This window comes from Haemorhous mexicanus, chromosome 13 (genome assembly GCF_027477595.1).
Source record: "Haemorhous mexicanus isolate bHaeMex1 chromosome 13, bHaeMex1.pri, whole genome shotgun sequence".
Classification (NCBI taxonomy): Eukaryota; Metazoa; Chordata; class Aves; order Passeriformes; family Fringillidae; genus Haemorhous; species Haemorhous mexicanus.
In genome coordinates this window covers 130,662-149,657 of record NC_082353.1, presented here as the reverse complement: position 1 = coordinate 149,657, position 18,996 = coordinate 130,662, and the positions used below count along the sequence as shown (strand labels likewise).

Sequence of the window (18,996 nt, the reverse complement as noted above, 5' to 3'; positions counted from 1 at the left end):
CAAGATGTTGTGAGTTCCCTATGTGTTTTTCCTATTACTCCACTAGGGACATTTGTAGTGAATCCAGAGCAGTTGTGTTTCTTTCTGTGGATTGGTTACAGTGAGACCTGACAGTGCAAAAATTTAATGCTGCTATTTTTCAACAGAGTTCCTGAGACAAAATGCCACATCTTGTGTTTGAAAAGCAAGGGGGTAGCCTAGTTCAGGGATGATGATAGTAGTGTTCCCTGAAGAGTCTGAGTAAGTTAGCCCCTCTTCCCTTCCCGAAGATTGAGATTTCATGAGACTTTGTAAATAGAGACACCACCTAAAGATCAGTTGTCCACTGGAATAATTTCACCAGGGAGGTGGTGGATTCCCCAGTGCTGGACACTTTTAAGATTCAGCTGGACAGGGTGCTGGGCCATCTTGCTTATACTGTGCTTTTCCCTAGAAAGGTTGGACCAGATGGTATTTGAGGTCCCTTCCAACCTGATATTCCAGGCTTTGCTGTGTCTTTGCAAGTTGAAAAAGCATTTGTTGATTGATATTTAGGACCCTCCACCTATTCCACTATCTTGTTTTTTCCTGTTATGCTGCAGTCAGTCCTCTCCATTTCATGGATGAAACCTGAGAAAAGTGTTACTTTTGAAATATGTGTTCTTTAAAAAAAATAGAAAGCAAGAAAGACACTTCACCTGCGTGCTTAGATTTTTTCTTTACTCTGTTGGCAAAGAAATCTTGGTCCCCTCTTCTGTGTAAAGTAGATTTTAAAATACTTTTTTTCATCTGAAAGTTTATTCTTCCTTAATTTTAATTCAGCTTTAGGAAAGCATTCTATTTAGGAGTCCAAAAAGTCCACTTAACAGAGCTGATACAACTTTCTTATCAAAGAATGCAGTGTTGCAGTGTGCTGAGTCTGGAAAAAGAATACAAAGCTATTGCTATTAATTTCCGGAATAACCTCCTGGCTTGTGTTGTTTTGCTGAAGTGTATGTCAGCAATAGGCACTTTGCTAACCATTGTTAGCTGCTGCTCAGTGCAGAGGGATATTTCCAGTACAGTTGCAGAAATAGCATTGTAAGCTTGCTGGCAGTGGCAGTAAATGTGTAGGGCAGAGCCTTGTCTCTGTTAAATGAGCTCAGCTGTGGTATGCAATTTTATAGCAATAGTATAAACCCAGCATGTTTACCATAATAACAGTAAAAGAGTGATAATGTATAGCATTAATCTCTCCCTGTTCTGCAAGGGTTGATAGGAATCTCTCAGCTAACCCAGCATTGGTTTTGGAGAGAGTAGGTCAGGAGATTCCATTGCTGAATGTCATTCCATGATGTAGATTGTTCCTACATTTCAGACATCCTTCCTGTATCTAAAGCCAGCTGTGTGTAACATTCCTGCTGCTTCTCATAACAGCTTTTGCCAAGCAACAGGTGAGTGAAGTTGGCAGGACCAGACCAGGGCAGGGTTAACAGTGAGGTTGGGGTTTCTTTGAATGCAGTAGTTGCCCATGATTCCTTTGTGAACATATACCTGAAACACTGCTGTGGAGTATGAATATTGCTGATAACCATAGTCATGCTGCTTATGGGCTCTGGGTTTTACTTCTGATGGATAATGCAATAGTCTCTATGTTACCAGGGAGGTCATACAGTTTGGATAGGAACTCAGTCTTCTTCCTCACTCTCAGAGCTCTTGCTGGCATCTCTTGACTAGGATTGCCCAGGAGGGCTGCAGATGAAGGCAGAGTTTAACTTTTTCCAAATTGGAATTCTCTTGCTCCAGATTCCCACACTGATCAAACTTAGTCCCAGAGTCTTAAGTCTGGCGTGGAGAAGATAGGACACAAAAACCAAAGACACATGCTCCCTTTTGGGCCACTGGAAGAAAATTTAGGTCCTGGGTATTCATTATCTCTGTTTTTCTAGCAGTTGCTGCCCCTTTGGGTTGATGCCTTTTTCTGAGCCCTAAAATCATGGTTAGGTGATAAAATGCAGCTAACTTTTTAAAGGATCCCCTCAAGTGCACAAGATACCAAAATGTGCTGAAGATACACCCATGACATAGAGTACAGTTTTATAAGTTTAGCAATTTAGCATACTTGACAAGAATTCCTATTGTAAATCAAAGACGACTATGATGAAGGGGAGAGAGAATGCTACATCTGACTCCATCATCAGAAGGCTAATGAATGACTTTATTTTGCTATACTATGCACATTGTATCTAAACTGAATCTGCCAGGCACTCACTCTTGCTCACAACTGCACAGAACGGCACTCATCTCTCCTTCTCTCGTGACTGTCCTGTGACAGTCCCACACACACACTTCTAGGCCAAAGGAACAACACATCCTCACTTTGGGTAAACAATCTCCATATTGCATTCTACTTTCGCACAACACAGCCACAGCAAGTGAAATAAGAATTGTGTTTTCCTTCTTCTCTGCTTGTCTCCCAGCTTTTCTCTGTTCAGAGGGCATGTGAATACCACAAATTCCCAGAAACACAAGTAATGAGGTAATTTCCCCTTTTGGTTCAATGCTCTTTTAAAGCCCCCCTTCCTCATTAGTTGTTTATGGGAAAGCGGTGCTTGACCTTGGTTCTCAGGAGAAGCAAAAATAGGATTAGGACCTAGGCATGTGTTTTGTCTTTCCGTCTAACAGAACAGGTAAAATACTAGCTACGAATCTATTTAGGTATGCAATAATAGGCTACAGAGCTACAAGTATATGTGAAGAATATATAAAAGCAAAAATCAGTTTGGCATCAGGATCCTCTGGCAAATGAGTTAACATGATCTGTCTCAATTCACATCCAACTTGTTAGCAGAATCCTTTTAAAGCTTGCTAGCAGAAATCTTTATTTTAATAAGTAAGTGTTCTGATTTAATCCAGCTGATTTTGCATGTAGTATGTTCAGCTAGCTTCTGTAAATGACTCCGATAGAGGATCAGAGGAGAACATTGCCAAGTAGTGTGGAAGCTCTGACCCCTTGACCAAGTGCATCTGAAAGATCGCCCAAGTCATATATCACTTACATGAAGAGATTTGAACCCTTTGCCAGAAAACCAAAAGCTTTTATTGCCAGGTCTTGGGTATATGAGTAGTGTGATAGTAGCCATGCCATATGTTGCCTCTCTGTGCAAATCCAATGGTAAGCTATTGCTCCAGAGTGGACCAAAATGTTTTGTATCCCTGGCATAAAATTGTCCACTTTCTTAACTGTGAAGAAAAAATATGTGCAGCTCAAGTTATCAGACTTCATTGTTTATTTTAATTTTCTTTTTCTGTGAATGCTCAATGAAACCCACAACTTTTCTAGTTCCCTAGGGATAAGTAAAGAGCAGTGCTTTTTCAGGTCAGGGGCCATAAGTGTTATGTAATACACCCCTACTCACAGCAGGCAGGAATTGAAGGCTAGACTGTTGATCCAAACTTTCCACTAGGGATTCTTGTATCATTCTTGTATCATCAGGGAATGAGCATTGTAGATTTGGTTTATTCATGTAGTTAGTAGTAATTTGAGCCTTTTAAATTTTTCTCCTATACTATGATTTATCATGTAGATCTGAAAGATATTGATATTTGGGGCATATATGGGGTTTGTATATCTAGAGATATAAATATATATATATAAATAATTTTTTATTACTTTATTTTTTCCCCAAAAAATTACCTGAATGAGAAGAATGAAAAATCCTCAAGTCTTCTGGGATAATTCTGATTGGAAAGGGTTTAGAAGCTGTGATTTTACAGGACATTAAATCTTGTTCTGCTCAGTGTTGGAAGAACCTGTGTGAGTTTGATTGTTGCATACATTGAGAAGTTTTATGCTGGTCATGTGGGGCTGTGCTTTGGGTTACACAGTGTGGAAAGTGTTTGTCCTGGAAGTAGCTCATAATGATTTTTAATTTGACTGTTTATCTTGGACGTCTTTTCTGACTTTGATAAATCTATGATCATATATATATATATATATATAGTGGTTTTGAGGAAGATCCTGGGATGCTTTGTGTGGCTCACATTTTTAAGGGAGGTTTTATGTGATTGCCTAGTTCTGCCCTAGATTGCCTAGGTCTGCCAGGGGAATGATTTTCTAAAGAAAGAACAGCTACGTGGATGAATACAGTCATGTGAGATGTACTTTTTGTAAGGATTTAGAAAGCAGTTTGTGCTATAGCAAAGACCATTTACAGTGAATCCACCTGCTGGTGTAGATCATTATACTGAAATGGTGTACCATGCAGTGTGGCATTTCTCCATGTCAGAGCATCAGCAAGGTCCTGATTTCCATCCAGGTGAGGTTGGGAAAACAAGAGCCAAAGCAGTTAACTTAAGAGATTTCTTCAAGGAGGTGGAGAAGGGCTTCATGAGCCACAGGCAGTAGCTGTTCACCCTGTTTTAGTCTCTGAGTGGCCCATAGCTCACCAGCCAATCTGCTTCTCCCTGCACATTTTCAGGAGCTGCACAGAACTGGGAGCCAGCAGTACCAAGTCATGGGAGAGGTCTTTGGCAAAGAGATTTATCTGCCTCTGTTGTTGAGATCCAGCCACCCCTATCTAGACTATTATTTTGATAAACTGCATTACTAGGAGAAAGGTAAAAACTCTTCACAGAAGATAGAGCCCAGTATATAGTAAACTCAATATCCTTATCTTGGATATGCTTATTTAAAGGTTATACTGTCCCTATGGATCCCAAAGATCACCAGTGACTTTCCTGTCCCAGTGTCTCACTTCATTAACATGTTTTGCTCTTAAACTCAGTAGGCAAAGACTTGCCAATGTTTGAGGTGAAAAATCTATGGGACAGGGTTCATCTCCTATGTTCTTAGGATGAGGCTTAAAATTGTCTGAACTTTGACATCCTTTGCAAAAGACCTAAATAAGAATTAATTTGCAGAGCTTTCAGTGTCTTTCATTACAGCAAGAAATAGGGAGTTATTTCTGTTGTTATTTGAAGCCTTAAGTTTTTTGAGTTTCTGGTATGAAAGGTCAGTTCTGTTTAGGCAGGAGTTTCTGTTGGTCACTTTTCTAATAGGCATCTGTGATGCTGTCAGAAGATAACACAATTGGTGTAAAATCCAATAGGATTGTAAACAAATATATATATCGATCTTTGCAGTATATATAAACATGTATATTATATGGATAATATGCATGTGTATATATATTTATACTTATTTGCGTTGCTTAGTCCTTTGGAATGTTGTAGTCATGGTCTTCTGTAGTGACTGGAAGTAGTGTTAATTGTTCTCTTTCACCTAGTTGTTTAGTTTTCTCCTGTGAAGCTGATAAGATAAAACCCAAACCCTCTTTAATATTATTATGCACAAGACATGATCATGTGGTATACTTCAGGTATAGCCTCTCTGAAGTCGATGTCGTTGCTGTAGAAAGACTAAAAAAACCATCTACATAGTCAGAAACATGAATAAGGTTGTGAAAAGTTTTTAGCTGAAAATCAAAGTGCTGCTTACAAAATCAGAAACTTTCCTGTCAGTGGGTTTTATATCTGTCTTCCTGTTAGCAGAAGCAGGCATGTTAAACCCCATCTGAAGGTGGCCCCAAATCTAGTTTTGGTTTGTGGTTTTTGGGTTTTTTTGAGAGGGAGCTTCCTGTGGCATTTCATCAGAACCAGAGGCATTGAGCACAGCAGGGAGGAAGAGTGAGAAGCATTTCAGATGGCTTTGTTGCAGGCTCTGGGGCTGAGCAGGAGACTGCCTCTTCTCTGTGAACCTCCACCCAGGCAAGCTGCAGGGGATGCCGAGCCAGGCACATTCCTAGATGGCAGCGCTTTTGCAGCCTACCTTTGGGAGAAGGCCAGAAATCCTGTACTTGACTTCTGGCCATAACAATCTGCAGACACAGTGAATTCTACTTAGCAAGGGAAAAGGAGGAGTGCATTAAAAAACTGCTCTATAAAGTAGTGTGGTACATCATAAAGCCTTACAAGTGATCTGCTAAACTTTTAGCTTAAAGAAAGGAAAATATATTTTAAATAAGTCTGTTTCAATATCCAAGTGCAGTAGGTAATGGGTTATACCTTTCCATTTCAGCATTGTCCCTAGGTTTCAAGGTACTCACCATGTTAGAAGGATTTTTGGGGAAGATATCCTGATGCACACTGTCTCTGAGTTTCTGAAAGAGAAAGACCAAAATCCCCAAATCTGTGTGTGTTTCAAGGAGACATTTCCTGGGACTTCAGATTTGGCTTTGGTTGCTGGGGAATTTTATGTTAAGATATTTAAGCAGGAAAAATTTATCATGCAGAAGTAATTGTGGCCAGAAAAGAGTGAGAACATGTGAGAGAAGCAGCACTGCTCACCAAAGTGAGTGGACAATGGGGGACAAGAAATGCTCTAGATGCCAGAGCTGAGATTTCTCTGCAGCCTGTAATGCAGCCTGTCGTGAAGCAGCTGTTCCCCTGCAGCCCGTGGAGGAGACCTACACTGGAGCAAGTGGATGCCCAAATGGCTGTGACCCCATAGGAAACCCATGCTCGGGTAGTCTTCTGCCAGGGATCTGCAGACCCATGGAGAAAGGAGCCCACACTAGAGCAGGACTTGTGACCCTGTGGAGTAGCCATAATTGTAGCAGACGGTTTGAAGGACTGTACACAGTAGAAGGGACCCATGCTGGAGCAGTTAGTGAAGAACTGCAGCCCATGAAGGACTCATGTTGGAGAAGTTCATAGAGAATGTTCTCCTGTAGGAGGGATCCCATCCTGTAGCAGGGGAAGGACTTCTTTCCCTGAGTGTGATGCCTTGAGAGGCTACCTAGAACAGAGGCTAGACAGTGTTAAAGGATTAAAGAAGGTATTCATTAAAAAGGCCTTTGAAGGATACACCTTGGGCAGTACAAGAGCCTGGATGTGGCTACACCCAGGATGTATGACAGGTCACATGTTTTCACACTTTTATAAGTTTTGGTTCATTTACATATTGTGGTTAATTGTCCAATTACAGCCTCAGATTATGAAGTCCCATCCTCCCAAATTCCTCTACTCAATTTGCTGTTTATAGTTTTTGGGCCTGAAGCTGCAACAGTGTCTTTGGTTCTTGGGCTGGAGAAGGGTTGTTTTGTCTAACTAAATGTGAAGAGAACTTGCTAACACTTTATATGAAGTTCAGAGTTATATACTAATGCAGTACAGGATCTGGAAAATATGAAAGCTGTAACTTAAGGCCTGACCTTAACTCCCATTCCCCATCTCCCTGTGCTGCTTGGAGAGCTGGAGCTTGAGCCCAACAAGGAAGGAAGGGTAGAGAGAAGGTTTTTTTAAGATTTGTTTTATTCCTCATTATCCTTCTCCAATTCTGATTTGTAATAAATTCAACTAACTTCCCCACTCAGTAATTTCCCCACAGTTGAGTATGTTTTGCTGGTGATGGTTATCAATGAGTGGTCTTTCCCAGTCCTTATTCAATACATGAACCTTATGTTGTATTTTCTCTCCCTTGCCCAGTTGAGGAGCGTAGTGATATAGTGTTTTTGGTGGGCACCAGGCATCCAGCCAGGATCAAACCACCAGTAATAATTAAAAAACAATATCTGTGTTAATAGTGCATGCAGCCACACTTTAACAGTGTGGAGTAAATATGTGTGATATATGTATACATGTATACATATATCTACATGTGAAGTGAGATGAGGGAAAGCTTACCCCAGAGCCCTTTCTTCTCCCAATGATTTCCTTGTCTCTGATTCTTCCCTAGGTTTTTTGAGAGCATGGACTCATACGCACAAGAATACACTCTTGTTATTAAGCTTATCATCATAATCCTATGCACAGATAATGAGGAAATAATGAAGATTTAAAAAATACATGTTCATCCACATTCTCTTTAAATAAAGGTGTAATCAAATGCAATACACTTGACAGATTGCAACATCATAAATATTTTGGATATACATATCAGAGTATGAAGAATACAGGAACAGTGTATAATTCTGTGCTTTTTTTTTCTTGATTCTTAAGTTTTATAGATAATTAGATTATGTCTGAACAGGCATTTAATCAAACAAATTTTCTCTACAGTTCTCTAGAGAAAAGCCTTTTTGTGGGAATAGTACAATCTCAGTTACTTCTGAATTTAGCTGGATGTGCGTCAGAGATACTTTGTGTGCTAGTTCTTATGATTGCTTTTTAAATATATCACTGTGGAGCCAAACTGATTTTTCCCTTAGTTTTCATTTTACTATGTTTTTGTATGTGGAACTTGGAGGACATGGTTTAGCATGTAGAAGTTGCCTCATGCTTGGTATTTTATTGGTGTATTTGCTAGCCAGTGCAATGCTTTTAAAAGGCATGTCTTCAAAGTTTTATGAACAAAGGTTTTGTCTTGATTGGCAAACAGATAGTACATTACTAAGTGATGATAAGATACTACCTTTTTGTCATGCTTTGGTTAATGGGGATCATGGATTTTTCCTATTCTGTATGTAAGTATCTATTTTTTTGGTGGTGAATTGTTGCACATCCAGTTGGTGGCCAGTCATTAGTGGTATTCCTCAGATCAGTGTCCTGTTCAGTGTGATGATCTGGATGAGGGAATCGAGTGCTGTTCTGGTTTGAAAGTAAAACCAGTGAGAGACTCCAAGTCAGAAATACAATTTATTAAGAAAAGGGAAAAAACCTCAAAATACATGCAATAAATCAAAAGACAAAACCACCAACAGAGTCAGAATACAACCTTGACACCCTGCTAGTTAGGGTGGTGGTAGCAGTCTGGATGAAATGGTCTTGTTGAAGTGGTGATTCTGTTGAAACCTTCTAGTAGGTCTTGTCCTCTGGAAAACCACTGGGTAAGGGCGGCTTGTTGTGTCCCAAAACCCGGATTATATCCAGGTGGGGATGCTTAGCTCCTCCCCCCTGGGCGGAGCATCTCGCAATGGGCTGATATCCTTCTGAGTTATGCTGTGGGTCCTTGATTACCCGTTAAACAGAAATGGCTCCTGGAGGGAGTTATCTCTGAGTCATGTGGCAAGACATTAATGGGCCCATTAACAGGAGATAAGGAAAAAACAATGCCCTTCCTGGTTTCAACAGCTCTTGAGGATGGGAATAGAATACATCTTTATGTATTTATGTAACCTAGGACAAGTACACCCTCAGTAAATTTGTGGATGACAACAGATTGGGAGGGAGTGTTGATCTACTTCAGAGTAGGAAGGCTTTGCATAGGGTTCTGGACATGCTGGATTGATGGGCTGACATCAAGATCCAAGTCCTGCACTTGGGTCACAACAACCCCATGCATCACTACAGGCTGGAGGAAGAGTGGCTGGAAAGCTGTCCAAAGGAAAATGGGCAGTGGGTGCTGGTTTGACAGTATCTGAACATGAGCCAGTGTGTGCTCAGGTGGCCAAGAAAGCCAATGGCATCCTGAGCTATCCTGGGAATAATGTGGCCAGCAGGACCAGGAAAGTGATTGTCCTCCTGTACTCAGCATTGCGGAGGCCGCATCTCAAATTGTGTGTCCATTTCTGGGCCCCTCATTACAAGAAAAGGCATGTCCAGAGAAGGGTAACAAAGCTGTTTGAAGGGTCTGGAGCACATTTTATGAGAGGTGGCTGAGGGAGCTGCGGTTGTTTAGTCTGGAGAAAAGGAGTCCTAGAAGTGACCTGTGGTATTCACATGCCCTCTGAACAGAGAAGCTGTGAGACAAGCAGAGAAGAAGGAAAACACAATTCTTATCTCGCTTGCTGTGCCTGTGTTGTGCTAAAGTAGAACGCAATATGGAGATTGTTTACCCAAAGTGAAGATGTTTTGTTCCCTTGGCCTATCAGGCCAAGAAGTGTGTGTGTGGGACTGTCACGAGACAGTCACGAGAGAAGGAGAGATGAATGCAGTTCTGTGCAGTTGTGAGCAAGAGTGACTGCACGGCAGATTCAGTTTAGATGAAATGTACATAGTATAGTATAATAAAGTAATTCATTAGCCTTCTGATGATGGAGTCAGATGCATCATTCTCTCTCCCCTTCTTCAGAGTCATCTTTGATTTACAGTAGTGACCCTATTACACTCTACAACTACCTGGAAGGAGGTGAGGGTTGGACTCTTCTCTCAGGAAACCAGCAACAGGACGGGAGAAAACGGCCTCAAGCTGTGCCAGAGGAGGTTCAGGTTGGACATTAGGAAGAATTTCTCCACAGCTGTTAAACATTATTAGAATGGACTGTCTAGGGATGTGGTAGAACGATCATCCCTGCAAATGTTCAAGAAACAACTGGATGTGGCACTTAGTGCCATGGTCTAGTCAGCCAGGTGATTTTTGACCAAAGGTGGGACTTGGTTATATCAGAGGTCTTTTTCAACCTTAATGGTTCTATGATTCTATGATTCTAAGTACTTTCCATAGTGGAGAAATGTGTAGCTGTACATTAGCATATATGGGAATGGGTCATAATGTCAAGCCTGGCCAAACAGCTTAGTTGAAATGTGGCCATCCTCACAGTGAATGAGAGTCAGCTGACCTAACAGCTTGATGGGGGCGATGTATCTTGGTGTTGTTTCCTGTATTGTTTTCTTCAAAAAATTAAGTTCCGCAGTTCTCAGCGAGCAGGGAAAATAAATATTTAGCTGGCATAGTACAGTGAACGTCAATGTACATCCGATTGGTCTGTTAAAATGAGAGTATGGCAGCAAAGGAGGTGGAACTTCTCATTGTGACACCAGATCCCTGTTTCTCCTTACAGTTCCACCTCCTGCCCTGCACATCCCTTAAAAGATAGGAGGAACAAAAACAGGATTGGTTTTGTTGACTGTTTCTGAAAATTGTTTTGGGGCTTAATCACTTGAGCTGAATGAAGAATTTGTGCTGCCTCTTCAGCTTCTGAGGTGCTGTGCTTTAAAAATTTGCTGCAATAGCTTTTCACCAGTTAAAAGTTTGTGAATGAGAGAGAATTGGAAGTATCTACTAAATAGAAGAGTTTTTGTCTTCCCCTTTTTACTCAAATATTTGCTGTGTTGGCTGGGATCAGTAAGCTATCTATAAAATTAGTTCCATCCAGGGATGAGAAGGAAGAGGTAAGAGGCTTTAATTAATCATATAGAAATAGCCATTTTCTCAAAATAAGTAGCAAATCCAAGATGTTTCAAGCCAGGCTTGCTGGGTTTCAGACTGGGATGTGTCTACAGCATTTACTAGTGAGATCATGGACTAGGACAGGAAATTTCTCCCTAATACCAAAGGAAACTACATTTTCCTCTCTAGATCTTTTTAAGAAACAACTTTTGAGGTTCCCCAACTCCCTTTCAAGTTTATTTAATGGTAATGAATCAAAGGATCAATTTATTATTAGTATCCAGATCCAGATGCCCCACTGCCCTGTATCTTCATATGCAGATTTGGCTGTGTGAATGTCAGCATACTCAGGTATGTAGTTTTGCTTGCACATTAAGCATTGGAATGGCGAGGGTCAATTGGTGAAACAGCAGTTCACAGAATTTAATGTATGTGGCATTCATATTTCTTGATGTGGCTTATTAGGGGAATATCTATGTGTTGAAAATAAAGGAAGATCTTCAGTCCCTGTGACATCTTTAAAACAGGCCTTTACAGAACACAGAAAATATACTTTTATTCCATTTTATAATATGATGTGATATCTCTAATGTAATATTCTCTAATCATTACATTCAAGAGGTTAGATAAATGCTAGTTTCATTACAAGGTCTTGATAAGCAAGTCTGTATTGGGTCTATAACTCCCTCTCTGTAATATTTTTTTTTATCACGTAATGATTAACAGTAGTTTTCACATTATAGTTGCTATTGATGCTGGTTTATCATTGTCTTTGCCTTCATGTTGTTCACATTGTTACTTGCATTCCACTTTTGTATTTGGAAATTGCTTACAAGAGAATAAATGTTTGAAGCTTGAGATCCAGATCTGTTATGTTAGAAGAGTAAAACCATCTTAATTTCTTTCCATCATGAACATCTTTTTCCTCCTTTTGAGTGATTCTGTCACTTTGCTTTGGCAAGTGGAGAGTTATACACAGAAGAGCTTCTGACCACAAAGTGCTTGCTTGAAGTTCCCAAGGATTTCCATAAAGTGGAACAAAACTCATTGGTTTTTCACTCTGAGAGAAACTCCTTGAAATGCACATGAAAATATTTCCTAGACAAGACTCCTTTGTCAGCTACAGCCACCTGTGCTAACTACTGCAGTCAATCTTCAGAGTTACTATCAGTAACAGGATGATTTTTTTCCCCAGCTTGCAATATATACTCACTGTTCATGAGAGATACTGTGGCCTTTCCAGGTGGCCTGGTGCCACCACTGAGTGCTATCTCCACTGCCTAAGAAGCTGGCTTTAGAGAAGAAGTGCATCCTGACACTGTGCACAGCTCTCCCTGTGCTTCCCCCCCTGTCCAATCCATGGGTTGTGCATTACTGAGAGAGTTTGGCACTGATGGCAGTGGTTGCTTGAAGGCTTTATGCATATGGAACTCATGAAACAGATGAGCAAAAGAAAAGAAACCAAAGCCCCACAGCTGCAGGCTCAGTTTGTGAGATATGGAGATTTCCAAGCAAAAGTGAATTCCTGTTGCCTTTGGCATTGGCTGTGGACTGGAGTTGGGGAAGCTCTGTGCTGGCAAGGTCCAGCCCAGAAACAAGGAGGAAATACTGTCTGCTCAGTTACCAGAGAGTACTGCTGACAACGACACAAAGCAGACATCAGACTGCTAGTTATCTGAAGAAAAGAGGGGCTTAAGGGGCTTTCGAGGATGATAATCAGAGCAGATTCTATGAAGTATCTGAGGTAGATCAGACACACCATTTCAGTGATTTCAGATGATCTTGAATTCTTGCATAGTGCCAGTGAGTTCCCAGTCAGTAATGCCAGTAATCCTCTTTGTGTTCTTGCAGTTTTAAAATATCCTACAAAGCACTATTTTAGAGGAAAGTGTGGTATCTGTGGAATTTTGTATTAGAACAACTAAGCTGTATGTGCATGAGGGGCCCTCCAAGATTAAATTACTCTGAGCTGTACTTGTTGTCAGTCATAAGGAAACTCAGTCAGAGCCAAACCTTTTATGTGAAAAAAATCCCTAGCCTTTTATGAGCTCAGGCATCCCTAATTGCACTACATATGTGGATAACTGTGACCCACATTCTTTTGTACCTCAATTGCTGTGGAAAGAAAGTACATTAGTATGTTCAGGAGGTGGCTATTAAGTTAATTGGTACATTTTTGTATCCTTGAAGCCTCAGTGAAGGCATTTAGAGAACTGAGAGGCAGGGAGCGATAAGTAGGAGCAAAATAAAAATTTTGCTTTCCAAACCCTAGAGGAACCCATGAGCTGTTGATAGCACAACTGAAGGGCTTAGACCAAGATCATGAAGAGTGATTTGAAGAAACCATTTCAAACATCATCAAAGAGATGAGTCTTTATTTTAGGTTCCTGGCATGTTTGTTCTACCCAGCTTTGCAAGCCATGTATGTAGGAAGCAGATGTTTTGTGATATATCCCAAAAGTAAGTTCTTAAAATGCAGGTCAAGTCTGTATAATTGTCCTGTTGTGTGGAACAAAACATCCAGATGTTCATCTAAATTCTCATTTAGGAAAGTATCCCTTCTCACAAAAAGTTCACATTGAAATTACTGAGGAATAAGTATGCTTTTAGTCAGGGTCCATGATGAGAATAAAAAATGGTACAAATTTAGCAAATTTTCCAGTACTCAGTGTAAGCCTCTACCTTTGGTGCAGGTCAGATAATTTCCAAATAGCTAGTGAGTATAGTTATAAAGTCTGTATGCCAGAGAGGATATAGTAGGTAGATGCGTAGTACCTAACTTTTGAGACTTAGCATAGCATTAGGTGGACAGTGCAAGTGTCTTGCACTCTCTTGTGATATTTTCTCAGGAAATTTATTTTAATACTTCTTGGATGAGGATACTGTTCATGATCCTCTGTGGTGTAAAGTGGACTGGTTCACAGACAGGCACCATAGAATAAGAAAACTAGTAACAACAAGGAAAGCAGAGTGTGTGCTCTGACAACAGATGCAGGGTTCCTCAGAATTCACTCTTGTTATTCTGATTTTGTATCTTTTGGAAAACAAGCAGCATCACAAGAAAAAATCTGAACAAGTCAAGTTAATTTTCAACATCTTCAAAACAGGACTTTTCTGCCAACAACGCAAGACTTCCAGGACATTTTCTCATCAGTTCTGGAATGTATGTACTAGTACCCAAGATTTGCGAGGAGGATTTTTTCAGTTTAAACAACAGCAATAAAAAAAGACCTTTAATTTGAGTATAGCAAAGGAAAGAGAAATATAAACTGCTGGCAAATGTATTTTCTAGCAACTTGAGGATTTTTTCCTTTTAAAAATATGCAGATTGTTTAAATAATTCCTTAATGAAGTTTCAATGCCTCTCATGGTTGGTTTTAATCAAAAGTTCCTTAAGAAATACCTGGTAATCAGAAGAGTTTTTAAAAGTATGATGTGAACTCTGGCACAGATAGTCAGCAGTATTCAACACAATACATAAATTACCTTAAGTTTAGAAATTAATATCACTTTCTATTGAGAGCCACATCTGGCATATCCTTTTCACATGTTTAGTATTGTTCTGTTGCATCTCCTTAGTGACCCTGCAGATGCAATATCTACTAGTAGGTTGTATGCTTAGAGAAGCAAAGAGCTAACAAGTCATAAATGAGTGTTAGAATAGTTGAAGTCACACCTCTGTGAGAACACTGGTGAATGCAAAATAACACAAATTACCTGTACTTATATGAATGTGTGCTTTTGCTGATAGTCATAATATGGTAGAAGAGTTGTCAGATAGATAAAAGCCTGGTATTGGAGTACCAGTGTTGAAGGGCAGTTAATGGGCTGGGGAAGATTACTTAAGGAGATGTTTTAGGCAAGGAACTTGCAACCAGTCATGGGTGGAGATGAGTGGGGAGAAAGTTGAGGAAGTGAAGTGATGACTTTGGGTTGGTGCCAAGGCCAACATCAGTTCAGAGGAGTTGCTCTACCTTTGGGGAAGAAATGAATGGTGCTAACGTTGGGAAAAATAAAAACCAAATATAATTATATGAACTGCCAGATCAGGCTCAGGAAAATTGAAGGATTTTGGTTGGACATAAGTGAGAGAGAGAATGGTCAGGTTGTAGTGGCTAGCCAGTAAGTCATCTCATACCAGCTATGCAAGACTCACTTGGGGAAAAAATCCATATGGGGTCTAATTTGAAAGCTGTAAGTCAGGATGAGGCTGAGGAAGTTTCAATGTCTTGAACTTGTGTGTTTCATTGCTCATATTATAATGATGAGGAGCCTTTCTTTTCTGTGGTAAAGAACTTTGAGAAACAGACTGTGAGCCAGCCTGAGCTTCATGTTTCTCATAACCAGGTCAACATTTGTGATGAAGTCATAATACAGGTGTTTGACTAATTATCTGACTATTTATCTGATTGACTAAGAGTATGTAACACTCCGAAATGTTTCAGAAAGAAAGTTTTCCAGATAAAGCTTCACACTGTCTTGTTGGAAGGGAAGCAGCCAACCCTTTTGGTGATGTTTTCTAGGCAAGCTGGGAACTGCTATGAAGCTCATGCAGTAAGCTGAGTTTTTCAGATGGGCTGTATAGTCATAGAGAAACATTGCTCATCAAAAGCATGACCTGACATCAGCAAGAAGTGGTATCTGCAGTTTCTGTAAGCCCTGAGTTGTGCTGCTGTTCCCTATTTGTAAGATAAGACAGCACCAACCCTTCAGCCTCCTGGAACAGTGTGAAAATTGAGTTTAGAGAGCTGACCACCATAGGAAAACACATAAAGAAACAATTTTCTCTCCCTCCAGAACAGCACGCTGAAATTGAAGCCTGAAGCTAAACAGTGAGCCGTGAAGGAAAACCAAAATATTTTCTCATTAGCTGAGCTTCTCCATCTTGATCACAGAGCAAGCCAAGGAGTCCGTGGGAAAAGTTTTCTGGGTAGCCTTTAATTTATAAATTTGTGGGAGGCTGAACCAGTATGATGAAGCCAAACTCATTTCTGCTGTTTTCCTAGCATTGAAAAGTTTTATTGTACACCATTACTAGAATCACTCAAGTTGGAAGGGACCCATACGGATCACTAAATCCAACTCCCTGCTCCTTATGGGACTCCCTAATTAAACCATATAACCTAGAGCATTGTCCAGATACTTTCTGAACTTGGATGGGTTTGGTGCCCTGACCACTTTCCTGGAGAGCCTGTTGCTGATTGACCACCCTCTCAGGGAATAACCTTTTCATACTCTCCACTCTGAACTTCAGTAATGTAGCATTAATATTAATCATTAAACTGGACAGTATGCTAATGAAGCCAGAAAGTCATTCAAGTAAATTTTCCTGTATTCATTAGTGCAAGAGAGACTCCTCTCTTCTTGATGAACTGAGAATTGATTATCTAAAGGGTGGTGATAGACTGAGAGTTGATGATCTGAGGGGTGGTAACTGAATTAAAAATACGAAGTTTTGTCCTACTGTGATGTATTAGAAATGTAGTGGGGGGAGGAGGAATGTTTTGGAAAGTTTTCATTCTGAGTTCTGTGTGTGTTTCTTTTTACATATAGTTGTAAGTTAATAAAGTTTTCTTTCTTTATTCCTAAGTTGAAACCTGCTTTACTCTATTCCTAGTCAGATCTCACAGCAAACACTAAAAAATGTATATTCATAAAAGCACTAGCATTATGCCAGGGTCAAACCATGACACCCCCTGACTCTAATGTGTTTAGTCATGCAGTATTTCCTCATGATCCATCTCTTAGAGCAAGATTCTTGTGGCTGTCTTCTTCCCAATGCTGGTCTGACTAATGTGAAATAAGGAAGTACAACACAATGCTATGATGGGAAGTATTTAATTTTCCATAGTATTTCATCATGATAGTGTTTCTTAGCAATCTGCTTTTTCTCCCCAAATCTGTAATCTCATTGTCTTTTTTGTTTTCTTGCAGGAGGAGCTGGGCATTGCTTGTGAGTTACTGGAGTCAGATTTCCTCAAGTGCAGTGTGGGATTTCCTTTCATGAGATCCAAATCTAGGGTAACTTTGTGATATTTGCATTTGCAGAATATTGGTCCATTTACCTTTGTCTCAAAGAGTGGCTGGAAAGCCAATTGCTCAGTTAAATGTCTGTGATTGATACTTTCTCTAGCTTGCTAAGCCAGATATCCAAGCCTTTCACAGTTACAGAGACTAGCTATCCTGTTTCCCGCCAGACAGGGCCAATGACAGTGCTCTGGGCACTCCAATAAAATGGCTTTGAAAAATGGTGCAAAAGTTGCAGCTTTGGAAAACTTACATATTTCCTCTGCAAAAAATTAGAAAAGGACTCTCTGTCTTACTTATGTTGCCTCTGCGAGTTTTTTTTTGTCTTCTTTCACATTAAAAAATCCAGCTGGGTTCTTTCTGCCACTATAATGATCTATATAAATGACCCACCCAGAAGGGTGAGAAAATGAGGAGTAACTTAAGGATGATCTGAAAAAAATGAGTCTGAAATTTTTCAGGAAATTTCCATTTCAAAAGCAATTCCTTTCCATTTGAATTGATGCATCCTTTGACCCAATATAAAAGTTTTTGTTTTCTGTTTTTATAATTGACTCTTTTGTGCTATTTTGAAAAAGTAAAAAATATTTTAAATGGAATTGAAAAAATACATGCAGTAGCAAAATATTATCTAGACTGTAAGAATGTAAGCAATTGAAATGACAATAGATTTGGACACTGTTTTACTTTGCCAAAGTCTGTTTTGGAGTTAGGCAGAAAAATTACATAGAGAAGTAATACACCAAAGTAAAATTCTTATTTCAAAATTAGCACCTGTTTTCACCCATTATGATGCGTGTCCTGAATGATGCTTTGGCTTGTGCCACTTGCTCCAGGTCTCCAAGTGCAGGCCTGTGGCATGGACTTTATTCCCCCAAAAGATCTCCTAATCAACAAATAACATACTGACATAGTTTCAGGTAGTGATCCTCCTGTTCTGCAAGACTCATTCCCAGGCAGATGATCTCCTCAAGAAATGTCTTTGAATGGCAATTCTAGTAAAGGTGTGCTCTTAATGAAGGAAAACCCAAACTCTATAGTATTTGAAGGAAAACACAATTACTAAGACTTAAAAGGTAATTTGCAGAAGTGCTCTTACACACATATATCAAAATATGCCACTTTTGTGAAATTAGGCCAGTAAAATATAAATGAAGTTGCAGAATAAATACATTTTGAAAGAATATGCAGAGTCTCTAAATATGGCTTTTTCTTTGCACAGTATGAGTTCAATGTGATCTTTGACACAAGCCATTTGACTGGGCAGGAAGAAACACTTACCTTCCTTGTCACTGCCCAAAGGTAAGGGGACCATTATATGTCTAGATGACTTGGATATTCTTTGTTCCATGAAGTGTGCATTATGTGTGCTTGACAATTGCATGATATTAGCTGTAGATATGTATATGTGTAGTAAATTAGGTTAAATTACTGGGGCTAAATGCATGTATTTTGATGATGCAGAGGAACTCTGTATTGAAGCTCCTGAAAAATGAGGTAGGATCATACATAGGTTTTCTTTGCCAGGCAGTTGCCATTCTGAAGGATCATTCTGTATTCTCTCAGTTGAAAGGCTCTTGTGTCTCAGTTGAAAGGCTCTTGTGTTTCAGGCTATCTCTTTGGACCATGTATCAAACTCAGCTCAGCTGCAGTTGATGATCAACACAAGATAGCCCAACCCATTTGTTCCAGCATTTGAATGAAATAAACATGCTGGCATGCAAGCCAAAAAACTTACATGTTTTAATCAGATGGTCAAGGAACCCAGTGTTAGGTTCTAAAGTCTCGCATCTATTTTTCCCCACTCTGGATCTTCAGTGAGTCATGACAGACTGTGGAAAACATCTAGATAGTATACTTCCTAAAGAGCACTGCAAGTAGGCATTGAAGTAGGGTTGCAAAGTATGCATGCATAGGCATTTTGTCTTGGGCACTATAAAAGGTGTTATGCATGCTCTGTG

The 18,996-nt window shown here is 39.9% G+C and overlaps 1 protein-coding gene across 2 annotated transcripts in view; it reads left to right on the top strand.

Moving 5' to 3' along the window:
* ITGA9 (integrin subunit alpha 9) overlaps positions 1-18,996 on the top strand; it is a 245,290-nt gene that overhangs the window by 151,779 nt on the left and 74,515 nt on the right. For both annotated transcript variants that reach the window (XM_059857962.1, XM_059857961.1), the window contains exons 19-20: positions 16,943-17,029; positions 18,258-18,337. In XM_059857962.1, coding sequence (XP_059713945.1) covers positions 16,943-17,029; positions 18,258-18,337 — 167 coding nt within the window. The remainder of the gene's footprint in view (positions 1-16,942; positions 17,030-18,257; positions 18,338-18,996) is intronic.